Below are 25,438 nucleotides of genomic sequence, written 5' to 3'. Positions count from 1 at the left end.
ACTGTTAATAACGAAAGCAATTGTATTTCTCCGTGATATTTGTTCTTCGGATGCAAAAGTTTACGCACATCCACGCTTGACCTCGTCGTTATCGTTGAATCATCCCATGCTAAATTAGCGCGTCATTATACTCATACCACTGAATAAATTATAATCTTAATTATAGAATCGTAATGTTAGTTGCAGTAATGTCATAAAACCTCCGACGCTTCGATGTTTCAATAACTCGACCTAAAAGATCAAATGAAACGAACGATGAATATATGCAGAGGATTCGCGAATAAAATTTACCGAATTCTGTATCGAACGAATACGTGACTTAACGAAGATCTCAGCTGCGGATAACCTAGCCCCTGATCGAGGCTTTCATCGTTGGAAAATCGTTTACGCGCGAAAGACCTCCATTCCCTTCAGTCTGCGTGGCGCGGATAAAGTCAGTGTGCAATTTCACGGCAATTTATCATTGGGTTACCGATTTGCACTTGGCAGCGAATCAGCTGCTCCACCGGTTTATCTTGTTACAGAAAGTGCAGGCCTGCCCTCTGGAAAAATTGACGACGTAAAAATACCGTTCGTGTTCGACGAAACCGTTTTCGATCGATCAAAATCGTTGCTCCGTCGAACAAATGTTACAGCGGCTCTAATGAATTATTCCCAACACTTTTCCCGTATTCTAAAATTGTCACAAGGATATATCTAACGAATGAGAAACCGTCGACGATTGTACACGGAATAAGGAAGAGAGGTTCGACAAAAACAGAATGTTTTTAGCAATTCATTGCCTTTGCGTGTTCGTTCGACGATTCTGTTCGTTTCAATGCATCTACGTATATTCCCTCTCCGCACGTTTCTGTTCCTCGTGCAACGTATTTCCGTAACCGTGAAAACGTATCGACGATTTTACACGACCACGCTAATTTTAAGACGTTAAGGTTAACTTTTATTCACGGATAACGAATACAAATTTTTTGATTTATTAGTGAATTTAAGACAATTAAGGGAATAGGCAAAAGTGACGTCAAAGATATTATTTATGCGACTGCTAATGGTTCAGCGTTTGGTAATGTAACATTTCTGGGACACGTGTTGAGGTGTTGATTGGGTTGTGTTTAAGGATCACCACAATGAATACACTCGTGACTCAGGTATAATAGTTTATTAAATTCACCCTCGATACTTCGCACTTACTCGACGCGTGCTCGACGCATCTGATTATCCGAATGATTCCTTACGACACCGATTCTTGCCACACCAGACATACATGTGTACAGCTGAGACTCTTGGAGGAGAGCAGTCAGTTTACCTTTGTCGACATTCCGAAACACTACAAGCTCACGTACATACGCGTGATCTGGTATAAACCAGAGATGCCAGACGAAGCGCCGAGTGCACCGTGGACACGTCTCATGGGAGTTAAGAGATGCAGGCTCACATTTGCCTTCTCGCTCTTGAACAACTGAAATCCGACCTCACGTCAACGGCACACGATTCGGAATCTCGACTGTCCAGGTATTTTTACTTGCCTTTCCTAGAGTTCATTACTGAACTTTGCAAATTACTCCTGGTTTCTATTTGCCTCTGATGACCTCTGATGACCAGTGCTGACAAAAGTACAGAACTCCCGACAACTTTTGACACCATGCAGCGACTGTTACTGACTGCTCCTGATTACTGCTTGCCTCTGCTGGACTCTGCTGACCATCGCTTATATTTCTGACAACGTACAACGATTACTACGACTCCTGCCACCCTCTGCTGACCTCTGTCAACATCTCCCGATGTCAGCTGACCAACGCTGACTATCGCTGACCGTTTATACGTATTAAAGTGTTGTATAATGTAAATCTATTGCAATAAATGATATAATTTCAAAGAATTCTATGTGTTCTCATCACTTTTACCTTTCTTTTCCTCTCCCCATTATTCCCTTAGTTATAAGAAACCGTTTCTCTACTTAAAACTGGAATTCCAAAGTGCCCGGAGCGTTTTCTGAAATGCCGGTGACCTCGACCCACTTTCGAAACTGGGTCAAGGCCAAATCCTGACTCCCAAAGCGCCCGGAATTTTTCTAAGATTCGATGGCCTTGACCTACTTTCGAAATTGGGTCAAGGCCATCCGGATTTCCAAGTTGGCCCGAAGATTTCTAAAATTTCGAATGGCCTTGACCTACTTTCGAAATTGGGTCAAGGCCATCCGGATTTCCAAGTTGGCCCGAAGATTTCTAAAATTTCGAATGGCCTTGACCTACTTTCGAAATTGGGTCAAGGCCAAATCCGGATTTCCAAAGTGCCCAGAATTTTTCTAAGATTCGAATGGCCTTGACCCACTTTCGAAATTGGGTCAAGGCCAAATCCAGATTCTCAAACTGCCCGGAATTTTTCTAAGATTCGAATGGCCTTGACCCACTTTCGAAACTGGGCCAAGGTCAAGGTCAAATTCGGATTTCCAAAGTTCTCGGAACATTTCTAAAATGCTGGTGAACTTGCGAAGAAGGTGGTACGCATCTTATAGGTAAAAGAATGATTTGGAGAGGAAAAGGACGGTAAAAAATGATGAGAACACATTGAATACTTTGAAATTATATCATTTATTGCCATAGATTTACATTATACAAAACTTTAATACATATAAACATATTATATTATATTACATCGTGTCACAAGTTGTCAACAACGGTCAGCAGTGGTCAGCGATGGTCAGCTGACGTCGGGAGATGTTGGCAGAGGCCAGCTTAGGTCGGGAGATGCTGGCAGAGGTCAGCAGAGGCTGGCAGTAGCCAGTAGTAATCGTTGTACGTTGCCAGAAATATAACCGGTGGTCAGCAGTGGTCAGCAGCGGTCAGCAGAGGCCAACGGAGGCCAGCAGAGGCATGCAGAGACAAGTAGAGTCCAGCAGGGGCAAGCAGTAACAAGTAGTAATCGTTATACGTTGTCGGAAGCATCAGGGGTGGTCAGCTGTGGTCAGCAGAGGCTAGCAGTGGCAAGCAGTGGCAAGCAGAGTCCAGCAGGGGCAGGCAGTAGCAAGTTGTAATCGTTATACGTTGTCAGAAGTATCAGGAGTGGTCAGTAGCGGTCAGCAGAGTCCAGCGGAGGCAGGCAGAAGTCAGTAGTAATCGTTATACGTTGTCAGAAATATAAGCGGTGGTCAGCAGAGGCCAGCAGAGGCTGGGAGAGGCTAACAGTAGCCAGTCGTAATCGTTATACGTTGTCAGAAGTAACAGGAGTGGTCAGCAGCGGTCAGCAGAGGCCAGCAGAAGCTGGCAGACGTCAGTAGTAATCGTTATACGTTGTCAGAAATTCCAGGATTGGTCAGCAGCGGTCAGCAGAGGCCAGTGGAGACCTGTTGACGGGAGGTCGGATATTAGTAGTAGCAAGGAAAATAAAGTGAAAAAAATTCTGCCATGGCTTGACCGTAATTTACGTGATAATATTGTTATGTAACAAAATGTTACGATCCCAATGAAAATGAATTTTATAAGTTATCGTAAGGATTGGGACAAAATAATCTAATCAATTTACGATTACGCCTAACATGTCATCATTACATATTAACTATGTAATTAGGGAATAATTCTTATGTAATTTACCATGTAATTACGGGATAATTGTCTAGAAATTACTATGCGATTACCGTACGATCATAATCGGAACTCGTTAAGCCGTACAATCAGCGTATATTATCGTAGATCATTAATCAGATTACAATTAACGAACTATGACTATTGGATCAACAAAACTACGATGTTTAATACTGCATTGCGCACTTGTGATAAATCATATTTAGTCTACGATCTTATTGTGGCATGTCGTTAGCTTTACAACAAGATTAAATTATCTATAATGACAACCTCTTAGTTTTATTAGAAGATTGCAACAAAAGTGGCACGATTCATTCAATTTCCAAACTCATCTAAAGTTAGTAATAGAGTATTTAGAAAGTTATTAACAATTGAATTTAAAAATTTTAAATCGTTCTGGAAAAATCATTTTCGATTGCAGGGGTCAATTGCAATAATTTTTGGTGAATAGACATACCCCCGAAATCCTACCCACTTTCTAGAAAAAAATTCGAGGTGTGAAATTTTTCGACGGAAAAAAAAAATTTCAAATCGTTTTGGAAAAATTATTTTCAGTTGCAGGGGTCAATTACAATAATTTTTGGTGAATAGACATAGCCCTGAAATCTTGCGCATTTTCGAGAAAAAAATTCAGTACCGACGGAACTTTAAATGTTAATAACTTTTTAACGAAGCCTCCATCAACAAATGGGTATTCTTGATTGTCATCTTATTTTGGCCTCTAGAATCTCCCATTAAAATTTTTCCCAGTGTTGATCAAATACTCTGTATAAGTTCTTTTTCAAAAACTGTCTTTTGTATTAAAGAAGAACCTGCTTCCATTACATCATGATATCCCCCTGAACAAGTTTTCACTGTATAAATTTTTTAATGAAATATGACAAAGGCTATCCCAGTACACGGTTATTGACGCGATGGTTAAATGGGTCATTCTGTATATGTTGAGGGTGCCAAATTGAAAGTTTTATCGGGGCGCCAGTAACTATAGCGACGACCGTGCTTCGGAGGATTGATAAAGCGGTATCAATCTATACAGTCAGGGCTATGCCCCCCAAACGATGCGTTCCAGACGCAAACGATGGCGAGGAAACGGAGAACGGATGTCGTGCACGTACACGGCGAAGGCTCATGCGTGACCTAGTTTGCCAACGTCCATGAACAAACTATGAGAAATAATGAAATAAACGCCTGTCGAAAGTGGGAGTCTATTCTTCTTCAATTGAATCGAGCAATGAGAAATACGTGTCGTTCGAACGGAGGACGTATTTACGTCGCCCGACGATTTTTTAAAAGTAAAAATAGAAACGAAAAACAGAAATCGTAACGTCCGAAGGCTCTTCTGGAACGATCGAATCAAAACATGGCGCGATTCGCAGAAACGTATTCCGAGATAATCGCCATCGACGCTCGTCGGGGAAAAAGTTGTTTTTTTCCGTAAATTCGTTCTGCTCTTTTTAACGGAGCAGAAAGTTTGCGTAATCGATGTTGTTTGCGAAATTTGACGTTCCAGCGTCACCTCGAGTCATCAAAACATTGTCGAGACTACTAAGAGCGTAAATCGTCGCGATAAGATCGTTCGGATCGTTATCGCATTTTTCCCCGTGCAATACCCTCTTGGTAAATATGTTTACTTTCTGGTGGAAAGAAATACCAAGCACGAGAGATAACGTTGCGTTGTTGCTCTTGAGTCCGCGATCGTAAAAAAGAAATTGCGAAGATATAGTGCAGTAGTTCGAACTGCTGTTCAATTTAGATAAAATATTAAAGAAACTTCATCCAAGCGTACCGTATATTGTTTTTACATCTTCTTTGGTAAAATAGAAGTAAGGGAAGTAAAACAAAATTTTTCGCGTGGAATGTTACATATATAGATTCACATCAGTTTCACAAAGAGGAACAAAGTACGAAGCGAAACAGAATGCATGGGAAATATTTACGTAAAAGAAGAAAAATTATTAACTGTTGTAATTTTAATTTTAATCTTAAATAATTTTACGATACTAATTTCAATATTATATTTCAATTACAATTTTAAATATATTTTATATACAGGGTGTTCGGCCACCCCTGGGAAAAATTTTAATAAGGGATTCTAGAGGCCAAAATAAGAGGAAAATCAAGAATACTAATTTGTTGATGGAGATTTCGTTAAAAAGTTATTAACGTTTAAAGTTCCGCTCGAATTGAATTTTTTACTCAAAAATGGGTAGGATTTCGGGGGTATGTGTAATGACCAAAAATGATTGCGATCGACTCTTGCAACCGAAAATAATTTTTTTTAAACGATTTGAAATTTTTTAATTTTGTCAAAAAATTTTACACCTTCTCGAATTTTTTTCTAGGAAATGAGTAGGATTTCGGCGATATGACTCTTCACCAAAAATGATTGTAATTGACCCCTACAGTCAAAAATATTTTTTTTAGAACGATTTGAAATTTTTTTTTTCGACGAAAAATTTAGGCACCTACCCCGTCGATTTTTCTCAAAAATTTGTTTTTGATTTTTAGTAATTTTATTTGACGCCCTACAGAAAACTTGTGTAATACTTTTTTGTAGGTACTCATGAGCTCTACTTCAGAAAAAAGTTTCATTGAAATATATTCACTATTGTAGGAGTTATGGCTGTTTGAAAATTGGACCATTTTTATTGGGTTTTTCTCATTTTGCTGGGTCAAGGATCAACTTTTCGAATATTTTTGCAGTTTGTACATATTCTCCACCAAAATACGCGTAGTTTGCTTTTTTAAACATTAAAATCGTCCAATCCGTTCAGAAGTTATGACGTTTTAAAGATTCGCATGAAAATTTGGGCAGACATTTCTGGCCAGAAATTATATTTTCGGTAAGGAATTTTTTTCTCGAAACTGAGTAGGATTTCGGGGGTATGTGTAATGACCAAAAATGATTGCGATCGACTTTTGCAACCGAAAATAATTTTTTTAAAACGATTTGAAAAATTTTTTTTCTGCCAAAAAATTTCAACACCTATCCGATTTTTTTTCTCGAAAGTGGGTAGGAATTCAGGGATATGTCTATCCACCAAAAATGCTTATAATTGACCCCTGCAACCAAAAATAATTTTTCCAGAACGATTTGAAATTTTCGAATTTAATTGTTAATAACTTTGGCCTCTAGAATGCCCCATTAAAATTTTTCCCAGGCGTGGCCAAACACCCTGTACAAAATGTTCAACGTAACTTTTATTGCAACGGATGATATCTATTTGTACTTCTTTATCTTTGAAATTATAAAATTATGTAACACTCTTCGCTGAGATATTTCCGTTTCTTTTAAATATATTTGATGATACCTTATCTTTTCAAGAATAAGAACGAACGATACGCTTCGATCAAGATCATAGTTTTCTATTTGTCACAAGGACGCGTTTACTATAGTACGTTTGAATAAAATTGCGTTTCCCCCCGCACTTGCGTGGTCAATCGTAGTTATAGGAAACCTTTTATGTTTCAGGACTAAGTGCTTGCGAAAGGAAGTCTTTTATATTCTTAAGGAAGGAGCTGCCAGTCCGGCTGGCCAATATTATGAAGGAGATCCACCTGCTACCGGACAACTTACTGCGAATGCCTAGTGTGGGTATAGTTAATAATTTATACGCCACTTCGTTCGAGGATATCGTGCTCTTCGAGAAGGTTGAAGTCAACGAGACCACTTTAGACAAGTGAGTCTTCAACGTTAGAAACAGTCTCTTGAACGATTCACGTTAGAATTCGCTCGTCGCAAACAGTTCGTGCAAACAAACCATTTCCATTCACCCTAGGAGGATCGAATCGTAACAGTAACAGTAACAGTAACAGAGTTAGATTTTCATTTGGTCGAACAGTCACATTTTTGTTTGTAATTGAAACTTTAATTTTTCATTTCTGCCAGGAACCTATGAACAGTTGTATATCGTTTGTTTATTATTCGAGATTATGCCCATCTCAGAGCCCATGTCGCGTTAAAGATTAAGGAGAGAGGGTCTCATCAAAAACACTTATATGTATACCTTTCATGATTATTTTTCCAATCAGAGGAGATTAACAACGATCCTTCCTGTTCTTTCTCGCAGATTCTGCCAAGCGTTGGTCAAAATTCGGAACAGACACAAGGATATCGTGGAAACGATGGCGCAGGGTGTCTTGGAACTGAAAGAATCGCACGACGTGGACTCTCAAACGGAGAACAACATTCAGTATTTCTTGGACAGATTCCTTATGTCTCGAATTTCCATTCGAATGCTGATCAATCAACACAGTAAGTTCGATTTCAATGTGCAACCTCGACGTACAGCAATGATTCTTAAACCTGACCCCATACGTGATTCGTAAGTTGAACGTTTCTATCCATTTTCATCGGCTGTGGTTTATTCTCTCTCGTTCGATCTCGCTTGCTGTCCTTCTCTTCGGTTGCCGACTACGGCTGTCGGCGGAAGATAAAGGCGACTCCGAGGTTCAACGATATCTGCTGTGCATAAACATCCGCTGTTGTCGAAACTCGCCACCAGCTGTACGAAAAATGAACACGTCATGAATAAGAATCATTACTGTGTTACGGATCACTGCCAACACAGATTCGCCATTGTGGATCTGCATCGTATTCTGAGGAACGTTCTTTGTTACAGCCCTGCTGTTTGGCAGCGAACTAAACGAGCACAGCAGACACGTGGGATCCATAGACCCATCGTGTGACGTTATCAGCGTCGTGAAAGACGCTTACGAGAAAGCAAGGTTGTTGTGCGATCAATATTATTTGGCTAGCCCGGAACTGATAGTCAAACAACATAACGGCAAGTTTGAAAAATGTTGATTGTACTATATGTATCGCTAGTAAGTAGTATAACATCAACAATTTTCTGTAGTAGGTATAGGGAAACATTGTCACGGTGTACTATTTTAATTCCACGATCAGAAATATTGACACCTGTCTCTTAAAAGTTTAAAGCACCTTTCCCACCGATGCATTTGAAAATAGCTGGTGAACTTAAGGACGACCATGTCTTTAGACATTTATTTGTTACGTGTGATTAACAAATCGAAGTAATTTTCAGACACACTTCTTTATATCACGATTTTATATTACCACATTTTGTTTAATCTGCCTACTCTAAAATGGCCTCCCGCATTCGGCATTAATATACAGGATGTTCGGCCATCTCTGGGAAAAATTGTAATGGGAGGTTCTAGAGACCAAAATAGGACGAAAGTCAAGAATACCAATTTGTTGATGGAGGCTTCGTTAAAAAGTTATTAACATTTAAAGTTCCGACCGAACTGAATTTTTTACTCAAAAATGGGTAGGATTTCGGGGGTATGTCTAATGACCAAAAATGATTGTATTTGACACCTGCATCCGAAAATAATTTTTCCACAACGATTCGAAATTTTTTAATTTTGTCGAAAAATTTTATACCCTCGAATTTTTTTCTCGAAAATGGATAGGATTTCAGGGGTATGTCTATTCACCAAAAATTATTGTAATTGACCTCCACAACCGAAAATAATTTTTCCAGAAAGATTTGAAATATTTTAATTTTGTCGACAAATTTTTCGACCTACTCAAATTTTTTTCTCGAAAGTAAGTAGAATTTCGAGGGTATGTCTATTCATCAAAAATGATTGTAATCGAACCCCGCAACCGAAAATAATTTTTCCAAAATGTTTTGAAACTTTTTGAAATTTCAAGGGAATTGGAATGTCAGGGTCAGACATTGTATTGTTGGTAAAGAATTTTTTTCTCGGAAGTGCGTAGAATTTCGAGGGTATGTGTAATGACCAAAAATGATTGTAATCGACCCCTGCAACCGAATATATTTTTTTCAAAATGATTTGAAATTTTTAAATTTAATTTTTTAATAACTTTTTAACGAAGCCTCAGTCAAGAAATTGATATTTTTGATTTTCGTCTTATTTTGGCCTCTAGAATCTCTCATTAAAATATTTCCTAGGGGTGGCTGTACACTCTGTATATACTGTAAATTTTTAACAATTTATCTTCGTGAACTTCTTGGAAGAAGCCATTGTTTGTTGATCTAAATTGTCATTTAATAACGGAAGGCTCTTGGTACTAGTTTGTAAAACAGTGTCGAAGTCAAAACTGGGATAATCGATCGTCAGAATAGATAGTCAATAAACTGATTGAAATCGATATTTCATGTTTCGTCGAGAAAGAGTAGTTAGTAAACATATAACATACCTAAATAATGTCCTTTTAATACAAAACAAATTGTCAATTATATATGTAAATAGGTATCTGTAATAAAACTTTCATTATTATAAAAAAAGAAGGGTGCTCCACACTTTTGAGTAGCAGTGTAAACAGAAATGTCTGATCGTGGATTTCTTGAAATTCGATATACGTAGTCGCGAGTCGTAAATAAAATATAATAATAATGTACACCGTTGAGAAAAAAGATTATCGCGTGGTCTAAATTTTTTTTTGGAAGATGAAATAGCTTGCTTCCAAGTAGTATACGTGTTCGTGACACCACGATAACTTTTTGCATCTCAGTCTCATTTACAAAATTACAAAAACGATATTACGATAAAAAGAAAGAAACTGTTTATCTCATCGTTGTCTATCTCGTTCGTTTCAGAACTCGAACGATGTAGCCACATTAGGATAGTTTATGTGCCGAGCCATTTGTTCCACATGTTGTTCGAACTGTTCAAGAACAGTATGCGAGCGGTTATGGAACACCATAGCTCCGAGTCGGACTATCCGCCAATAGAGGTCATCGTGTCACGCGGTAAAGAAGACATTTGCGTGAAGGTAAACATTACGATTCCGCAATCGGTCGATAACAATGTCCATTTTTTATTATTTAAGGAAACCTAAACATTCTATCGATATTCATCATTTTTAACTACCAAAGAAACAAATCTTATTAAAGTTCCAAAAAAATGCAAAGGAAGAAAATCGATTATTTCGTGTCTCTCTTACAATCAGTTACTTGATATACGAGTTATGAATAACCACGATAATATTGATTATCGTCTGTCCCCGTAGTAATTGAATCCAAACTTTCGTCAGCATTGATATCCAATATCTATGCATCGGATATCCTACACCCACGTGCGTTTGCAAGCTGCTTACGTCACCCACAAGGTTGTCCAAACACAATAATGTGGCTATTGAAAAATACCGATGGAGACTTCTACCATTCCATCTAATTACGACCCTTATTTTTCTAATATTTTCTGAATTTACGTTCCAAATCCAAAATGCTTTGCATAGATCTCTTTTCCAAGAATTTGATGGATTATTATTTAGTGATAATTAGTAAACCGTTGATAGTAATACGCAAATCCTTTTATTAAGATAATTCTTGCAGATGACTGATAGAGGTGGTGGCATTCCGCGTTCCCAAATGGACCATTTGTTTAAATACATGTACAGTACAGCGCCTCGGCCAAGCATAACCGACCCTCACACCGTTCCACTAGCTGGATACGGTTACGGTCTTCCAGTATCTCGATTGTACGCCAGATATTTCCACGGTGACCTCGTTCTTCAAAGCTGCGACGGTTATGGTACAGACGCCATCGTATATCTCAAGGCAAGTGTCGTATTATTTTCATTCGTCAATGTAAATTCGTTCAATATTAAATTGCTTTCAACGAATATAAAAAATTATTTAAATGCTTCCGCTAATAATATACAGGGTGAGTCATCTGACATTTGCACCCCAAATATCTTTGTTATTTTTAAATACATATACGAACGATGATAGGGCAAAAATATTCTTAATTTTGACCTTGAATAATTATAATCACTGAATTCCTAATGAAAGGGACTATCATTAGTGTTTCAAAAAGGGTGATCCCATTTAAAAAAGTGAAGGTGACTTTCATTTCTTTAATTAAAATGACATAGAAAAAAAAGTATTTTTGGCATCGTATGAGCCCACTTGTACCATTCAATTTTGTCCTCAAGACATTTGACGTGTCTTTAAAAACAATAAAGATATTTGAGGTGCAAAGGTGGCTCACCCTGTATACTATACATTACAAATAATGCGATACCAAACAAATTTATATGATTCTCTCGACCAGAAAAGTGGAGGTACTTGTTCAACGATACAAATAGAATGTTTCAAATGATGAGAAACAAGTGTACTCCTATAGTTGTTAAAATGTATTACCACAATTATAAGCTCGTCCCTCTTAAGAATTGCGTTCTTCAAGCTTTATCAAGCAAGTTTTTAAACGATCAGGCTTTGTCCAACGAAGCCAACGAGCTGTTGCCAATCTTCAACAAGACTTCGTCCAAGTTCTATCGGACCCAAGTATCCACCACCGATTGGAGCAGCCATTGCGGGGGTGGAATGGCGACGAGGCAATTGCGTATGAGCAACGAGCAGAGGCACAAGCTCCCGCGAGGAATCGAGGCTAGAAATTGCTAGCGAAATCTAATCTCTACGGGCCAAAGAATAGGGAAGTAAGTACATACGTAGCTCCTGCCCACTTCGTTTCGCGAGTAACGTATTTCCTTTCGAGACGTTGCTTGTTGCTTCTAGAGATTTGATGTGCAGCGTCAAATATTTTCAATTGCCCTCTGAATCGAATCGTTTAACGAATGGTTCTTTAACTGAACCTAGCGATAATCGACGAAACGAACGAATCACAAATTGCTAATCCAGACAACTGCTTGTGGCTCTGTTTAGGTGGTTCGGAAAGAGTCTCAGGCGACTTTTGGGTCGCAAAGCCTAACGAAATAGGAGCCGATCTGCGATCGAGACCTCCGTAATCGAGTTCGCATTTTTTCACGAGAGAATCGTAGACGACTGGTCGCGATGGTGGTACAACTCTACATATCACATGGTAATCGGATATCCGAAATTTAATCGTACTTTGGGTCGCCCTGTTTTCTTCGTTGCTCTGTTCATCGTCGCGTTGTCGACGCAACAGCGAAAGTCTTGAAACGTCGGAGCATCCAGGACACGTTAAGGTGCCCCAGAAAATATTACGCATTTCAGAACTTCAAATTTATCGACTATTATGAAACTACGCACATCTACGTTCCATCGCGCCATAATTGTCCAATGTCTGACTCAAAAAACGCGCCGTTTTGCGGAAAGAGTGATCTAAAGTCTGGACTATACGCTACGTGAATTATAATTTTAATTATAGAGTTTTAGCTTTCTTTTCCAATGATAGGGTAAAAGTATCAAAACTTCGCTTAAACGTACGATCAACTTTGAATTTGAGGAATTTCAGATTGAATAACGAACAGAATCTGACAGTTCTATGTCTGTATACGTATTTTTGAATGCCATTAGGTTCTTTTCCACGTTATTTTAAATTGAATGATTTCTTAATGATTATATTATTATTATCTTAGCACCTCCTTAGCTTGTAGTGTTAATGTCTTGACAGTACATATTGAAACAAATGTAAAATATACAAGATTTGTCGTTGTTAACAAATCACACGATTTGTGACTGATTTATTTTTATGGACTTTTTAATTTCTAATATGTACTGTACTCGCATATTATATGAACAGGGTGTTCGGCTAACCCTGGGAAAAATTTTAATAGGAGATTCTAGAGGCCAAAATAAGACGAAAATAAAGGATACTAATTTGTTGATGGAGGCTTCGTTAAAAAGTTATTAACGTTTAAAGTTTCGCTCGAACTGAATTTTTTATTCAAAAATGGGTAGGATTTCGGGGGTATGTCTAATGACCAAAAATGATTGTAATTAAACCCTGCAACCGAAAATAATTTTTTCAGAACGATTCGAAATTTTTTAATTTTGTCGAAAAATTTTATACCCTCTCGAATTTTTTTCTCGAAAATGGGTAGGATTTCAGGGGTACGTGTATTCACCAAAAATTATTGTAATTGACCCCCACAGCTAAAAATAATTTTTCCAGAACGATTTGAAATTTTTTTTTTCACCGAAAAATTTAGGCACCTTTCTGAATTTTTTTCTCGAAAATGCGTAGGATTTCGGGGCTATGTCTGTTTACCGAAAATGATTGTAATTGACCCCTACAACCAAAAATAATTTTCTTAGAATGATTTGAAATTTTTTAATTTAATTTTTTAATAACTTTTTAAGGAAGCCTCATTCAAAAAATTGATATTCTTGATTTTCGTCTTATTTTGGCCTCTAGAATCTCCCATTAAAATTTTTCCCAGAGGTAACCGAACACCCTGTATATTAGCAGTGAAATGTATGAGACCACGCTCTTTGATTTTCCAACGCTATTCAATGATCCTTTGTCTAATATACAAATTTTATTAAAAGAAAAGTAATTTTCCGCCGATCGTGTAGCTAAAAATTTGTAGTTTTTAACGTAAGAACGGATTGTATTGTGTCCAACGATACATAATTTGTTTAAAGGACTTTTGATTTCGTACGAATGCTATTTTACAGATATTAGGATTTAAGGAACATTCAATATTCGGTTTGCTGAATCGAAACAATATTTTAAACAACATTATTGTAGAAGTGCCCGGGTCTGTTTTGCAATCTATCGTTTCAATAAATAATTCATAAAAAAGAGAAAAACCAAGAAGGAAATATAAAAAGACTAAAATGTGCGATATTCTTTGGGACATTCTAATGGTTCGGCGAGCTTGGCTTTTAGAGTTTCCTAGGTTACTAAATTAATTGTTTTCGCTTGACCGCTATGACGTGATAAAAAACTAAGTTATTAACTGATCGATAGATTTATAGTTTCGAACGATTCAGATACGAAATGCTTTTAAACGGGCATTTAATGAAACAATGTTTTAGCACTTGTTCGGACACTTTGTAAAAAACAGAATCGTAGCTTTATTTTTTATACGCGCTTGTTCACGGCGATGCGTTTATTAAATCGGCATTTCAGTTGTCCGATTAATCGTAAAAGGCATTCCCTCGCGTTCGTTCGAGGGGTTTGGATAAAATTGTACGTAGAACGAACTGCACGCGAGATGCGAACTGTGATCTAACGCGCGAATTTAGTTGAATAGCTAGGCAAATTGTAACGATGTAAAGAGACGACAATTTAAGGATTACTTACGCGCGAGAGCTACAGAAACGACGAAGTGAGAGCCAGACAAGATTGGCCGAGCAGTGAACAATATTAATTATTGGTAACACTATTCGCCCGCTCCTTGGAGAACATTGTATATATGTACCGTGAACGGACAGACTCTTGAACGAGCACTTCCGACGCCCCCACCCCCCCTCCGCCCCCAGTTTGTAATGAAATTTTTATAAGACTAAACCGAACGAAAGAAAACATTTCTACGCAGTTAATTCTTTTACACAGACGTGAACAAACCGATATACTTTCGTACGAATTCATTTCTATTCTAAGGTGTCCGGCGTGCAGTTGGCAGGAAAATGGCGTTGTGAATCGACGTTCCAAAGTCTGAAAACGGAAGTAACGTTGCCGTTTTTCCGCGTGTTTGCAACCGAGTGTAAAAACGACGCAAAACGCGCGTACCTGCCTTAGAACGATGAATTATTTTTTTAAGTCTCTAACCTTAAGTAGGATATCGAGGAATAAAAGGTAATGACACGCGTCATCTACGCGAGGATTCTTTTCGTTCGGGCACGAGCACGATTACTAATGAGAAAGACGTGGAAAAGAATAAATTGGAAGGGCTGGTCTCGGTACGGTGATGTGGGCAAATCGTATTCGCGAATGACGAACGCAAGTTTTCGATCGATTCGTAAACTATACCTTCTCTGTACTATTTGTTCGTAAGTTCGTTTGTAAATTAAATGTATCGACGAATCGTTTCGACCAATAATCAAGACAAGTCGCGAGCAAAAGCTAATATTTGTATTCGTTGTTCGAGAATAATATTTGCCCGACTCTGACGCCATGTTGGAGACGGTTCTGTACAAAATTCGTTTCGACAATTTCTGTACGTTCCCCGTGTATATAATCTTAGATATTTAGAATAATCAGAGCACTATTTGTATAGGCGATAATTTTTAGCTGTAATTACAGACTGTAGAGATATTCGCGTGCGTAGCACCAGCGAACTCTTATAAGATAATTGTTAATAAATATATTACACGATAGCCACGACTGTCTACTCATTCGACATCCCCAACGATCTCTATCAATATTTATAGAAATTTTATTTAAATAACTAAATGGTAATTCGAGCTTCGGTGAATTAAAAACAGTTCGATCTACTTTTTGGTCTATCTAACCAGACTACTTAATTTCACGCAAACGTTCTTAATTATCTTCAAACGTATACTAAGTTGAAATAACGTACCATTGTATTAATCGTGTGTGCATATTAATTACATTGGAAACACAAGTTAAGAGGCCTTTCTACTTTGTGGGATTTAAATATCGAATTTTTTGTTTTGCGTTTTCTTTTAGTTCTTTAAATTCGGAAAACTAACGAAGTTATAGCCTGTTGAAATGTACCACGCGCATGTATAACAACTGAACGTGAAACTTTAAAGCTGTTTTTCTCGAAATTTTTCGGTACTGCGTAGACGATAACATGAAAACTATTCGAGATATCAACATCAAACTTATACAGTATCTTTAGAACTGGTCTCTCTGTAACACCAACTAAGATAACTGCGATATGTGCAACACTTTTTCTTTTATTAACAAAAAGCACCCGAATATATGAAAATATTCAGTACCTTCTCGTAAAATAACTACCATTGTGCCATTTTTTATTTTTTTTTAAATATCTTGGTTCATGCTATAACTAAACTTATCTATATTAAGAAATATCCTTGGTCTTTGGATTTCGGATAGCCTGTTTGGGCGCGGTTCGTAAAAACTGTTGTTCGTCGATCAACAAAAACAGCGTAATCAATAGATATTATGCGTTGCAAAAATTCGTAAATATAGTTAATTATGTAATAAATATATCCACAAAACCTGGAATTAATCGCTCTTTAAAAGCCCGCAAAAAAAAATCATAAAGAAACATGTGTTTCTCTTGCCTACAAAGTAAAATGGCCCCTTAAGTGCACCGACTTAAACGTCTAACTGTAGACATTAAAAGATGATAGAAACAATGGAAATGCTACATTTCCATCATCAGATTCTAAAATTCAAAAGGACACTATTAGCTATCTATTTAAATAAGATACTCTTATGTAAAAGAATGTTTTGTCTCGTTAAATAAGGATACATCTGTTTGTAAGGATCAATCTGGTTTCATGCGAAATTAGGTCGAAGGGATTCGATGGAACATGTGAAAATTTACACGAATTAAGTCATACACACGCTGGCGTTTGTAATGCATTGCTGTACTTTTATTACGTTTGGCCATGCGTACCATAAGTGAACCGCTCGACACAAATGTTTCCTCTCCATTTCTCACCGCACGCTTCGCTCACCGAATAATAAAAAGTACGTCTTAGCAATAACAATAATTTTCGTTTATAAAATAACGCTACCCTATATACATACCTGGCGTTCGTTTCAATGTGCTCAGGTGACTCAACAGAACGTTCTAATAACTAGCACTGACAAGTGAAACTCGAATTGACCCGTCGATCGGCTGGCGAACGGAAGGATCCGCCATCGTGAATCCTCGTGGGCTAACCGATCGACCGGCAATTTACAAATCAGGTTGCGGCCGATTCGTTGATTCGGAATTAAAAAGTTCGAAAGCAGTAGCGGCGCAACGATAAAAAAAAAAAAAAAAGAACAAATCAAAGTCCCGTCGTCGGATCGTACGACGACTTCGATTCGCTGTTTTAAAACGTGTACGGACAAAATTTTCGAAATCGACGCGGTAGCAGTTAAAACGGGAAACTTATTAAAACGTTTGAGGAATAAAAATCGTTTAAAAGAAACCGTCACGGATTCGAAACGTTCGTTTTTGTCCCTCGAGCCTTCGTCAAAAAGCCCTTTCCCTTCCATCCTAAAATTTTGGCACCGGGGCGTTCGACTTCCGGTTGACCGCGGACTTTGTATACCGTTAAAAGTTTATCACAATAATAATAATAATAATAAAGTTCTTAGAGCACGTCCTAATCCGTGGATACGAGTTAATCGTCGTTCGATTGTAGGATTCCAAAAATACAATATCGCCTACTCGAATTGCCAAAAGGTACGCCAATTCAATTGCACGATGCGTCCGTCTCGATTGTTTTTTTTCTCTCTCTCTTTTTATCGTCGTATGAAAATTAGGTTGCACGCGTCGCGGGAGATTTCACGGCCGCCGAGCGACACGTTCAGCGTTCAGATCCGAGAAAACCTGCTATACGCTCGTCGACGAAAGGTATTTAAAGCTCTCCGGGCAAAACGTATGCTAACACTCGACTATAGATACGAACAGACGGAAATAAATGTTAACGAAAGAAGATACGCCGTCCAGGGATCTGAACGGGAAGCGAGATTTACGCATTTAAGACGATTTTCTTTTCGAACGGGCCCCGCTTTTGCTTCCTGTTTCTGGTCGAATGGGGCATTGCCTCGATCGAGGGGGGGGGGGGGGGGGGGGGGGGGAGAAAACTATTGCTAAAATTCCCTTAAGTTGTTATCCAACGGTTGACCTATGCTATAATGTATATACAGCATGGCAGTGATTACACACTCTACATTTCCTTGCCGTACAATACACATACTACAAAAAAAAAAATTTTTTTTTTTTTCTCGCAACGTCGAAGCTGCTTTTTAATTCGTGCCTGCGAACGATCGCTTTGCGGGCGCTCGTTCGCACGCCTATCTTCTCTTCGAACTCGTGGAGCTTGTTCTCTCGACATCTACCGGCTAGTGTATTTCACGCCTGAAACGGACGAAACAACCATCGACGCAAGTCGGAGCAACGCGCTCGTCGGCAACTCTTGTCGCGCTTCGTTAACGTTTTTCGTCGTATCTCGTTAGAAAGACAAATATCTTTCGACAGATCACAAATCGCGCCTCCAATGTCTACGCGTCCCCGTCGTGTGTCCACGAACCAACAACGACTGTACTCGTCTCCGTTTCACTCGACGCGAGTTACAACAACGAACCCTCGGGAAATCAACTTCTTGATACTTCTAATTCTTATTCGGCTCTCTTGATTTTAACGAGGCTCGCGTGAAGTTCGAGGGTTCCTCGCGCGAACACGAGTGGAAAAAGAGTTTCGTTCTGAACCGGAGATCTCTGAAACGTTCTCTGGCCACGACCAAAGTTCACGCGAAACCCGTAGAAAAATAAAGGAAACGAACCGTTCGTTCGATACGGAGACAATAAATGAGCGCCCATTCTGTGTCTGCGAAAGGTGTGTGTATAATTTTTTTACGGTTAGTAATTACGCTCGGTTACATTCCTCGTACGACATTAGTACAATTATTAATTAATTAAAACCTAGGACATATTCGCTACTCAAATAGATACTTTATAATAATTACTCTTTATAGTCTATCAAAATATTCATCACAGTGCTACGGACACAAAATTGTGTTCTGTTTATACGTGTAAATAATGATTTTTTCTTTTTTTTTCCTCTTTTTTTTGTTTTTTTTTTTTCTTTGTTTCATCTGCATTCTTCGTGGAGGAAAAGTCGCGTAATCCAGCCACTCGTTGATCGCAAACTGACGTAACACGCGAAAAGCGTTGTCTCGGTCTCCCCTTCGTTTTCTCGTACACACGTATTTTTTTTAATAAAATAAACGACGTTCTTTGATCGTCTTTCGCTTTTCTTTCTTCTGAAAATATCAACAAATCGATAAATTGGTATCTATTTAAATTACACTTTTAAACGATTTTCTAGATCACATTTTTTTTTCTCTTTTTTTTTTCGTTTGTTTTGTACAATAGCTCGAGGATGACGTTCAATGTCAACGAGAGACCCGATTCTTGACGTTTTCAATGCTCGTATATCGTTTATTTCTTCTCTGTGATTTTTCCTTTTTTTCCATTATCATCTTTAAACGTAGAGTGCTACACACACACGACATTATCATCCCGTTTAAAAAATTCTTATTTTTTCACTTTACACGTGACTTATATTTACAACAATAAATCCAGAAGACGGCCTTCCAAGGAGATCCTCTGGCTTGCGAATAAATCCGTTGGCCCTGAGCGGCGGGAAACGTATAATTCAAAAATTTGAAAGACAAGAACTTACACGACGTCTTTCGTCGGCATCGCGGACCGTCCCGCAAACGATATCATATGCATTTCGAAGTCACTTTCCGGACAAACGCAAATTTATTTAAACGAAACGATTCCCTCGCGACAACTGTTCAAAAATTACTCGCGAAGCTAACGGACACCGAGTGTCACGTATTATAAATAATATTACCGTGAAACAAAACAAAAAGAACGAATAAATGGAAGCTAAAGAGTAAGACAAGCGGCTCGTGTACGAAACGATGTTTCGGATCTCGATGCTCCCCTTTCTATTCTCAAACACAACCCCTGGCAAATATTCGTATTTTAGAACGATAATACATTGGAGAGACGAACAGGGAACGCAGATGGGCAAACTGGCCACAAAGTAACGCGAACTTTTCTTTTAAAGATGGAACCCGAGGAACAAAATGTTAGGTGGGAGGGGAAAATTTTCTGATAAGTAGAAGTCTTGGAAAAATGCAGAAGAGAATAACAAATGTTTTGAAAAAGAAGCACCCAAGAACGTCAAAGCAAACAATCGATTCTCATTTTAAATAAATAACAGTTCGCGTTATTTTATCTTTGTTTTATTCAGACGTCGACCACGTTCCTAGCTCGTCTCCATTACGCTTAACGATATTTTCTAACTCTAAACTACGAATATTTCTCGTAAATTTTCCATCAAATCAAATTCGAACGTTCCCAAAATCTATTTACCTGTTAAACGCGGTATCGTTACATCAAAAAATCGTTCGCAAATTCCATTTCTTACGAACCGCGCCTGCTCCGCTCGGAAACAAAGCGTTTCCCGACGAGTCCTTTTCCCACAACCATTTTTGGATAAAGGCGAGTTTCCCTTGCAAAGCCCGAAAAGACCCTTCGTCGATCGATTCTCCTCGATCCGTCCAATTCTGCGTCCGCTCTTCGCCCGGCTGCTGCTGCTGCTCATGGCCCTTTTCTTCGAAATCGTAGTCGGAGGACACCCGTCAAATATACGCGATACAGCATTTCTCTTTTCCCCCCCTCTCCCCCGTCCTCCGCGCGAAAAAAGAAACGAACGATTTATAGATATTTTTCCCCGAGAAATCTGTGCCAAAGACCGATCACGATCAAACCTCTGCGTGAAGGGGACTAGGCGAGCGGAGCGATTGGCAGCAACCCCACGGAAAGAGCCACGCGGCTCAGCACCTTGGCGAAAATTTCGGATTGGTGGGGCCGTGGATGTAGCTCCTGAGTTCCTTTGGCGGCTCTGAACCGAAATCCGACGCCGTGTCGACGTCGGACTTGCGGCAAATGATCATACGGATGTCCGTGTGCAAGTAAATACGGCCCGACTTGCCGGACATAAATCTGAAACGGAGACGGTAGACTTTAATATCAAAGCGCAACGCGCTACCCTCTACGAATCGTATCCGGAGCGATCAGCAGCGTCGACAGGATCGGTGAAAATTAATCAAGCACGGGTAGGACGTGTTAGTTGCACGATTAAACGGCGGAAACGGACGACGAACAAAGCGTAAAGGTGCAAACACTATCGCAAGAAGGAGGAACAACACTGTCCAGCGCTAACTTTGTTCCGCCATATTGGCTGGGCGAAGAGTTTCTCGCCTCAACGACCGATTATTTTTGGGAAAAATTTTAATGGGGAATTATAGAGGCCAAAGTAAGACGAAAATCAAGAATACCAATTTGTTAATGGAGGCTTCGTTAAAAAGTTATTAACAATTACATTCAAAAATTTCAAATCGTTCTGGAAAAATTATTTTCGGCTGCGGGGGTCAATTACAATCATTTTTGGTCATTAGACATACCCTCGAAATCCTACCCACTTTCGAGAAAAAAATTCGAGAAGGTGTGAAATTTTTCAACAAAATTAAAAAATTTTAAATCGTTCTGGAAAAATTATTTTTGGCTGCGGGGGTCAATTACAATCATTTTTGATCATTAGACATACCCCCGAAATCCTACTCAGTTTCGAGAAAAAAATTCCTTACCGAAAATATAATTTCTGGCCAGAAATGTCTGCCCAAATTTTCATGCGAATCTTTAAAACGTCATAACTTCTGAACGGATTGAACGATTTTAATGTTTAAAAAAGCAAACTACGCGTATTTTGGTGGAGAATATGTACAAATCGCAAAAATATTCGAAAAGTTGATCCTTGACCCCGCAAAATGAGAAAAACCCAATAAAAATGGTCCAATTTTCAAACAGCCATAACTCCTACAATAGTGAATATATTTCAATGAAACTTTTTTCTGAAGTAGAGCTCATGAGTACCTACAAAAAAGTATTACACAAGTTTTCTGTAGGGCGTCAAATAAAATTACTAAAAATCAAAAACGAACTCATAACATAACATTAATTATATATTTATATATAAATTAAATATTTATTAATCTATATATATTAAATCAATTGTTATTAAATTGTGGATTATATTTTAATATATAAATTATATATTCGATAAACCCATAGATAATTGTATATAATTAGACTCTTAGTATATATAAATAGATGTATATAGATTCCAAGATTAATAGATAATTGTATTTAAATTAACATATTTATTATGTATAATATGTGTATTATAGATTAATACACATATACCCCCGAAATCCTGCGCATTTTCGTGAAAAAAATTCAGTACGGGTGAAACTTTGAACGTTAATAACTTTTTAACGAAGCCTCAATCAACAAATTAGTATTCTTGATTTTCGTCTTATTTTGGCCTCTAGAATCTCCTATTAAAATTTTTCCCAGGGGTGGCCGAACACCCTGTATACCGATATATTAAAAAATAACATCATCCCTTTCTTTCGAGATTAACTTAAATTTTAACGAGAAATCTTTCCACCCAGTAAATACCGCGAAACGGAGGAAAGGTTCTAATTCGTTGGACAATATAACAATCGTGGCTTCCAAGCGCGAACGTACTCCATTATAGAAACCGATCTTCGATATTTACAGTCTAGATGGCACTTTGCGTCGTTTCCCGTTCCAAAATGGAGGATTTTGAAACCCACGGACGGCCACGCTCGAAAGCCAGGATCGTTGGTAGGAACACTGGTCGTGAAAGCTTTAAAATTTTAATCGACGCGAGGGAAAAGTCTTTCCCTCCTGGCGCGGATAATTAAAATTTCAAAGTTCGCAGAACGGACAAGTACTCGACGTTTCTAGAGGAAACAGAGAATGTACGCACCTAAGATGAACGAGGTAGCGTAGCGTTTTGTCCCGCAGTGTTCTCTGACGTAAAAAAGTATGAGATCGTGGCGGCATATCAGAAAGATCGTATAGTACTACGAACATCTTAACGACTGTACCCAAAGGATTGAGAAGCGTTACTTGAATAGTACCGCTTCTTGGTACTTGGTAGCCCTTTTTGCCCAAATTAATATGTGCCTATGCAAAAGTAACAGGATTCGTTCAGATCAATGTCCCGATTATAGTCTAGACCAGCGGTTTTCAACCCAAGGTACACAACATAGTCTTCTAACAAACAAAATAACGGCGGTCATCGTTTCATCAACGACGATCTATTAAGCGTATGCGAAAATTTTAGTCATCTTTCGTCGATAATAAATTAATTTCATAATATATAGAATTATCCATTTGCATTTCTCAGTTACATCTCGAAAGTACTGTCCTGCTCAAGAATTCTGCATCGATCGGAATAAATGATACTACGAAGACGCTAAGTCGATTAAATGTGCCGCATGTGGGATACTTCCCAACCCGAGTTAAAGATAGGTTTGCTAAATGTTAAGTGCAATATGTTCCCATTGTTGTGTAGGAAAATTACCTTCTGGCTTCGTCGTTCGGTAGATGGACGATTTTGTTCGGTTAGCGCACACCAGTGACCGTTTCGCTCGAATAGAGGAGCACGCAAAATAACACGCCCTTTATATCCCATTAGATGCATAAAAGTCGTTTATGATTGCTTCGCGTGATCCGTTTTAATCCACTTTCTGTCGTAGGTAAGAATTCTTCTTCGTTGTCTGGCAAATAACGAGATGCATATATTGATTACGCTAAATTCTTGCAGATTCCCAACCAATGATGTTAACGTTAGTTTTCACGAAAGAACTAAAACTGTTGCATACGCCTAATATATTCACGATCCATTAGACTTACATTTAGTTTTACCGAAGGAAGCACAAGTGGTCCAAGAAACTATCGATATACCGTTCAAAGATTACTCATTGACTAGGTACAAACTGAACCGCCTAATTCTCACCAGAAAACTCCATTTTTAGCTTCTACGTAGCAGTAGGATCTCCATATTCGGGAGAAATACATTTTATTCGTGGCTAATATTCTGAGCTAATGGCTACGCCAATGTTGTTCATTATGGTTCTATCCTGCTCTGTCTCGATACGTTTCGTTCGCGACCTTCGTCCCGCGATGGAATTGTAGTTGTACTCGACACAGCCAATAATGACAATACGTGCGAGGACAGACGTCGCAGTTACGCTACGGCCGTGGCGACTTAAGTAGCGACACCTCCCACACCCGCCAGCAGAGGGCTATGCTCAATCTTTATATCTCTCACAAGTACTCGACTGACCTATTCTTATATACACATTCCTTGTATTTATTTAACGTCTGAGTATCCCTAAGCATATAGCAAACTACACTGACACTTATTCTTCCTCCTTTACACGTTACTTGATTTAATTATGCTTCATATAGTATAAGTAATTATTCTTAAACCTGTCTTGTGAGTAGCATCAACAGTGAGACGGACATTCCATAATATTAAGATTACTAAATCGTATTTCTCGTTACAAAAAAAGCAGACTAGCTAAAACTTTGCTAGGGTTGCCTTACTGACGAGTACACTAGCAGGCCCAGGACCCTTTCCTCCTACTATCTCCCTCGCTTCTTCCTACAGCAGCGTGCCTAGCCAACAAGTCATCCCCGTGTGGTACATACTACACTTTCTCGTTTGACTTTCTTCCATTTTCTAAATAGGTACCATCAACTATTAGAATTTCTAAACTGGTATCTTTGCTCGACCGCATTGAGCACCACGTTATTCATACAACGAACGACGCAAACGTCTCCATATAAATAAATTGCCAGATACCTTCCGGCAAAGTGGTACTTGACCCGAATTCGCGATGGTTTCGCGAGGACAAAGGGGTTCAAAACCGCTGGTCTAGAACGAGATAATTAAACGCAACAAATCTTCTTCAAAATCAGGTGAATAGAAAAACAGGATAAATTGCCAATTCGTTAACGGATAATTAATAAAAAAAAAAGAAAAAAAAAGACAAAGAAACACGTGTAAAGACGATGTCAGAGGATTGCATACGTACGAGATAGGGCGTGGAAACTTTGTCATTGTCACCGAGCGTGTAGAAGAACACAGTGACCGGAAGCTTTCGATGTTTCGGACAGAAGGAACCGCTCGCTCCGAGCTCGGCCGTGAAACCGTGAACCGTGGACACCGGTTCGAGTCTGCCGTTCAAAGCTGACTCCTCGAAGCTGCCCAGGAGAGCGTGGCTCTGAGGTCTGCTACGAGACGTGGACCGTCTCTTCAGGGTCTCCTCGCCTTCGCCTGGGTTCTCGGTCTCCCTGTCGGTTTCCTCCAAAGACACCGCACCCGGACTTGGCGGTGTGTTCAACTCGAACAGCGCGCTGAAACAGGGAAACCTCGGTTCGTCAGAATCCCATTCCACGAAAAATCACCTACCTTCATCTCATCAGCTTTCGACCATTCTGTCTCTGAACACGAACGGTACGATGGTTCGATCGGGTTGCTGTGCAAGTTCTGTTCATTGGAGCCAAATGAGGATACAGTAAATTTCAATTAACCCCTT

The 25,438-nt window shown here is 38.8% G+C and overlaps 3 protein-coding genes across 8 annotated transcripts in view; 1 reads left to right on the top strand and 2 right to left on the bottom strand.

The window, feature by feature from the left end:
- Pdk (pyruvate dehydrogenase kinase) overlaps positions 1-15,607 on the top strand; it is a 30,746-nt gene extending 15,139 nt beyond the window's left edge. The window contains exons 2-8 of the mRNA XM_076776012.1: positions 7,051-7,258; positions 7,649-7,833; positions 8,201-8,365; positions 10,172-10,347; positions 10,910-11,134; positions 11,792-12,015; positions 12,242-15,607. Coding sequence (XP_076632127.1) covers positions 7,051-7,258; positions 7,649-7,833; positions 8,201-8,365; positions 10,172-10,347; positions 10,910-11,134; positions 11,792-11,980 — 1,148 coding nt within the window. The 3' untranslated portion in view covers positions 11,981-12,015; positions 12,242-15,607. The remainder of the gene's footprint in view (positions 1-7,050; positions 7,259-7,648; positions 7,834-8,200; positions 8,366-10,171; positions 10,348-10,909; positions 11,135-11,791; positions 12,016-12,241) is intronic.
- Positions 1-25,438, bottom strand: part of LOC143347107 (protein CDV3 homolog) — a 167,911-nt gene that overhangs the window by 19,315 nt on the left and 123,158 nt on the right. The gene's annotated exons all lie outside the window — the stretch shown is intronic.
- The window catches only part of Atos (atos homolog atossa), a 65,705-nt gene continuing 57,924 nt past the window's right edge, over positions 17,658-25,438 (bottom strand). For 5 of the 6 annotated variants that reach the window (XM_076775998.1, XM_076776000.1, XM_076775999.1 and 2 more), the window contains 3 exons: positions 24,935-25,256; positions 22,816-23,015; positions 17,658-20,963 (listed from right to left, as the gene is read on the bottom strand). In XM_076775998.1, the coding sequence (XP_076632113.1) occupies positions 20,795-20,963; positions 22,816-23,015; positions 24,935-25,256 (691 nt within the window). In that variant the 3' untranslated portion in view covers positions 17,658-20,794. The remainder of the gene's footprint in view (positions 20,964-22,815; positions 23,016-24,934; positions 25,257-25,438) is intronic. The other variant, XM_076776001.1, reaches the window with a different exon arrangement.

The sequence above is a fragment of the Colletes latitarsis genome, chromosome 10 (genome assembly GCF_051014445.1).
Source record: "Colletes latitarsis isolate SP2378_abdomen chromosome 10, iyColLati1, whole genome shotgun sequence".
In the NCBI taxonomy this organism is placed as follows: Eukaryota; Metazoa; Arthropoda; class Insecta; order Hymenoptera; family Colletidae; genus Colletes; species Colletes latitarsis.
This window is presented reverse-complemented; position numbering and strand designations above follow the sequence as displayed.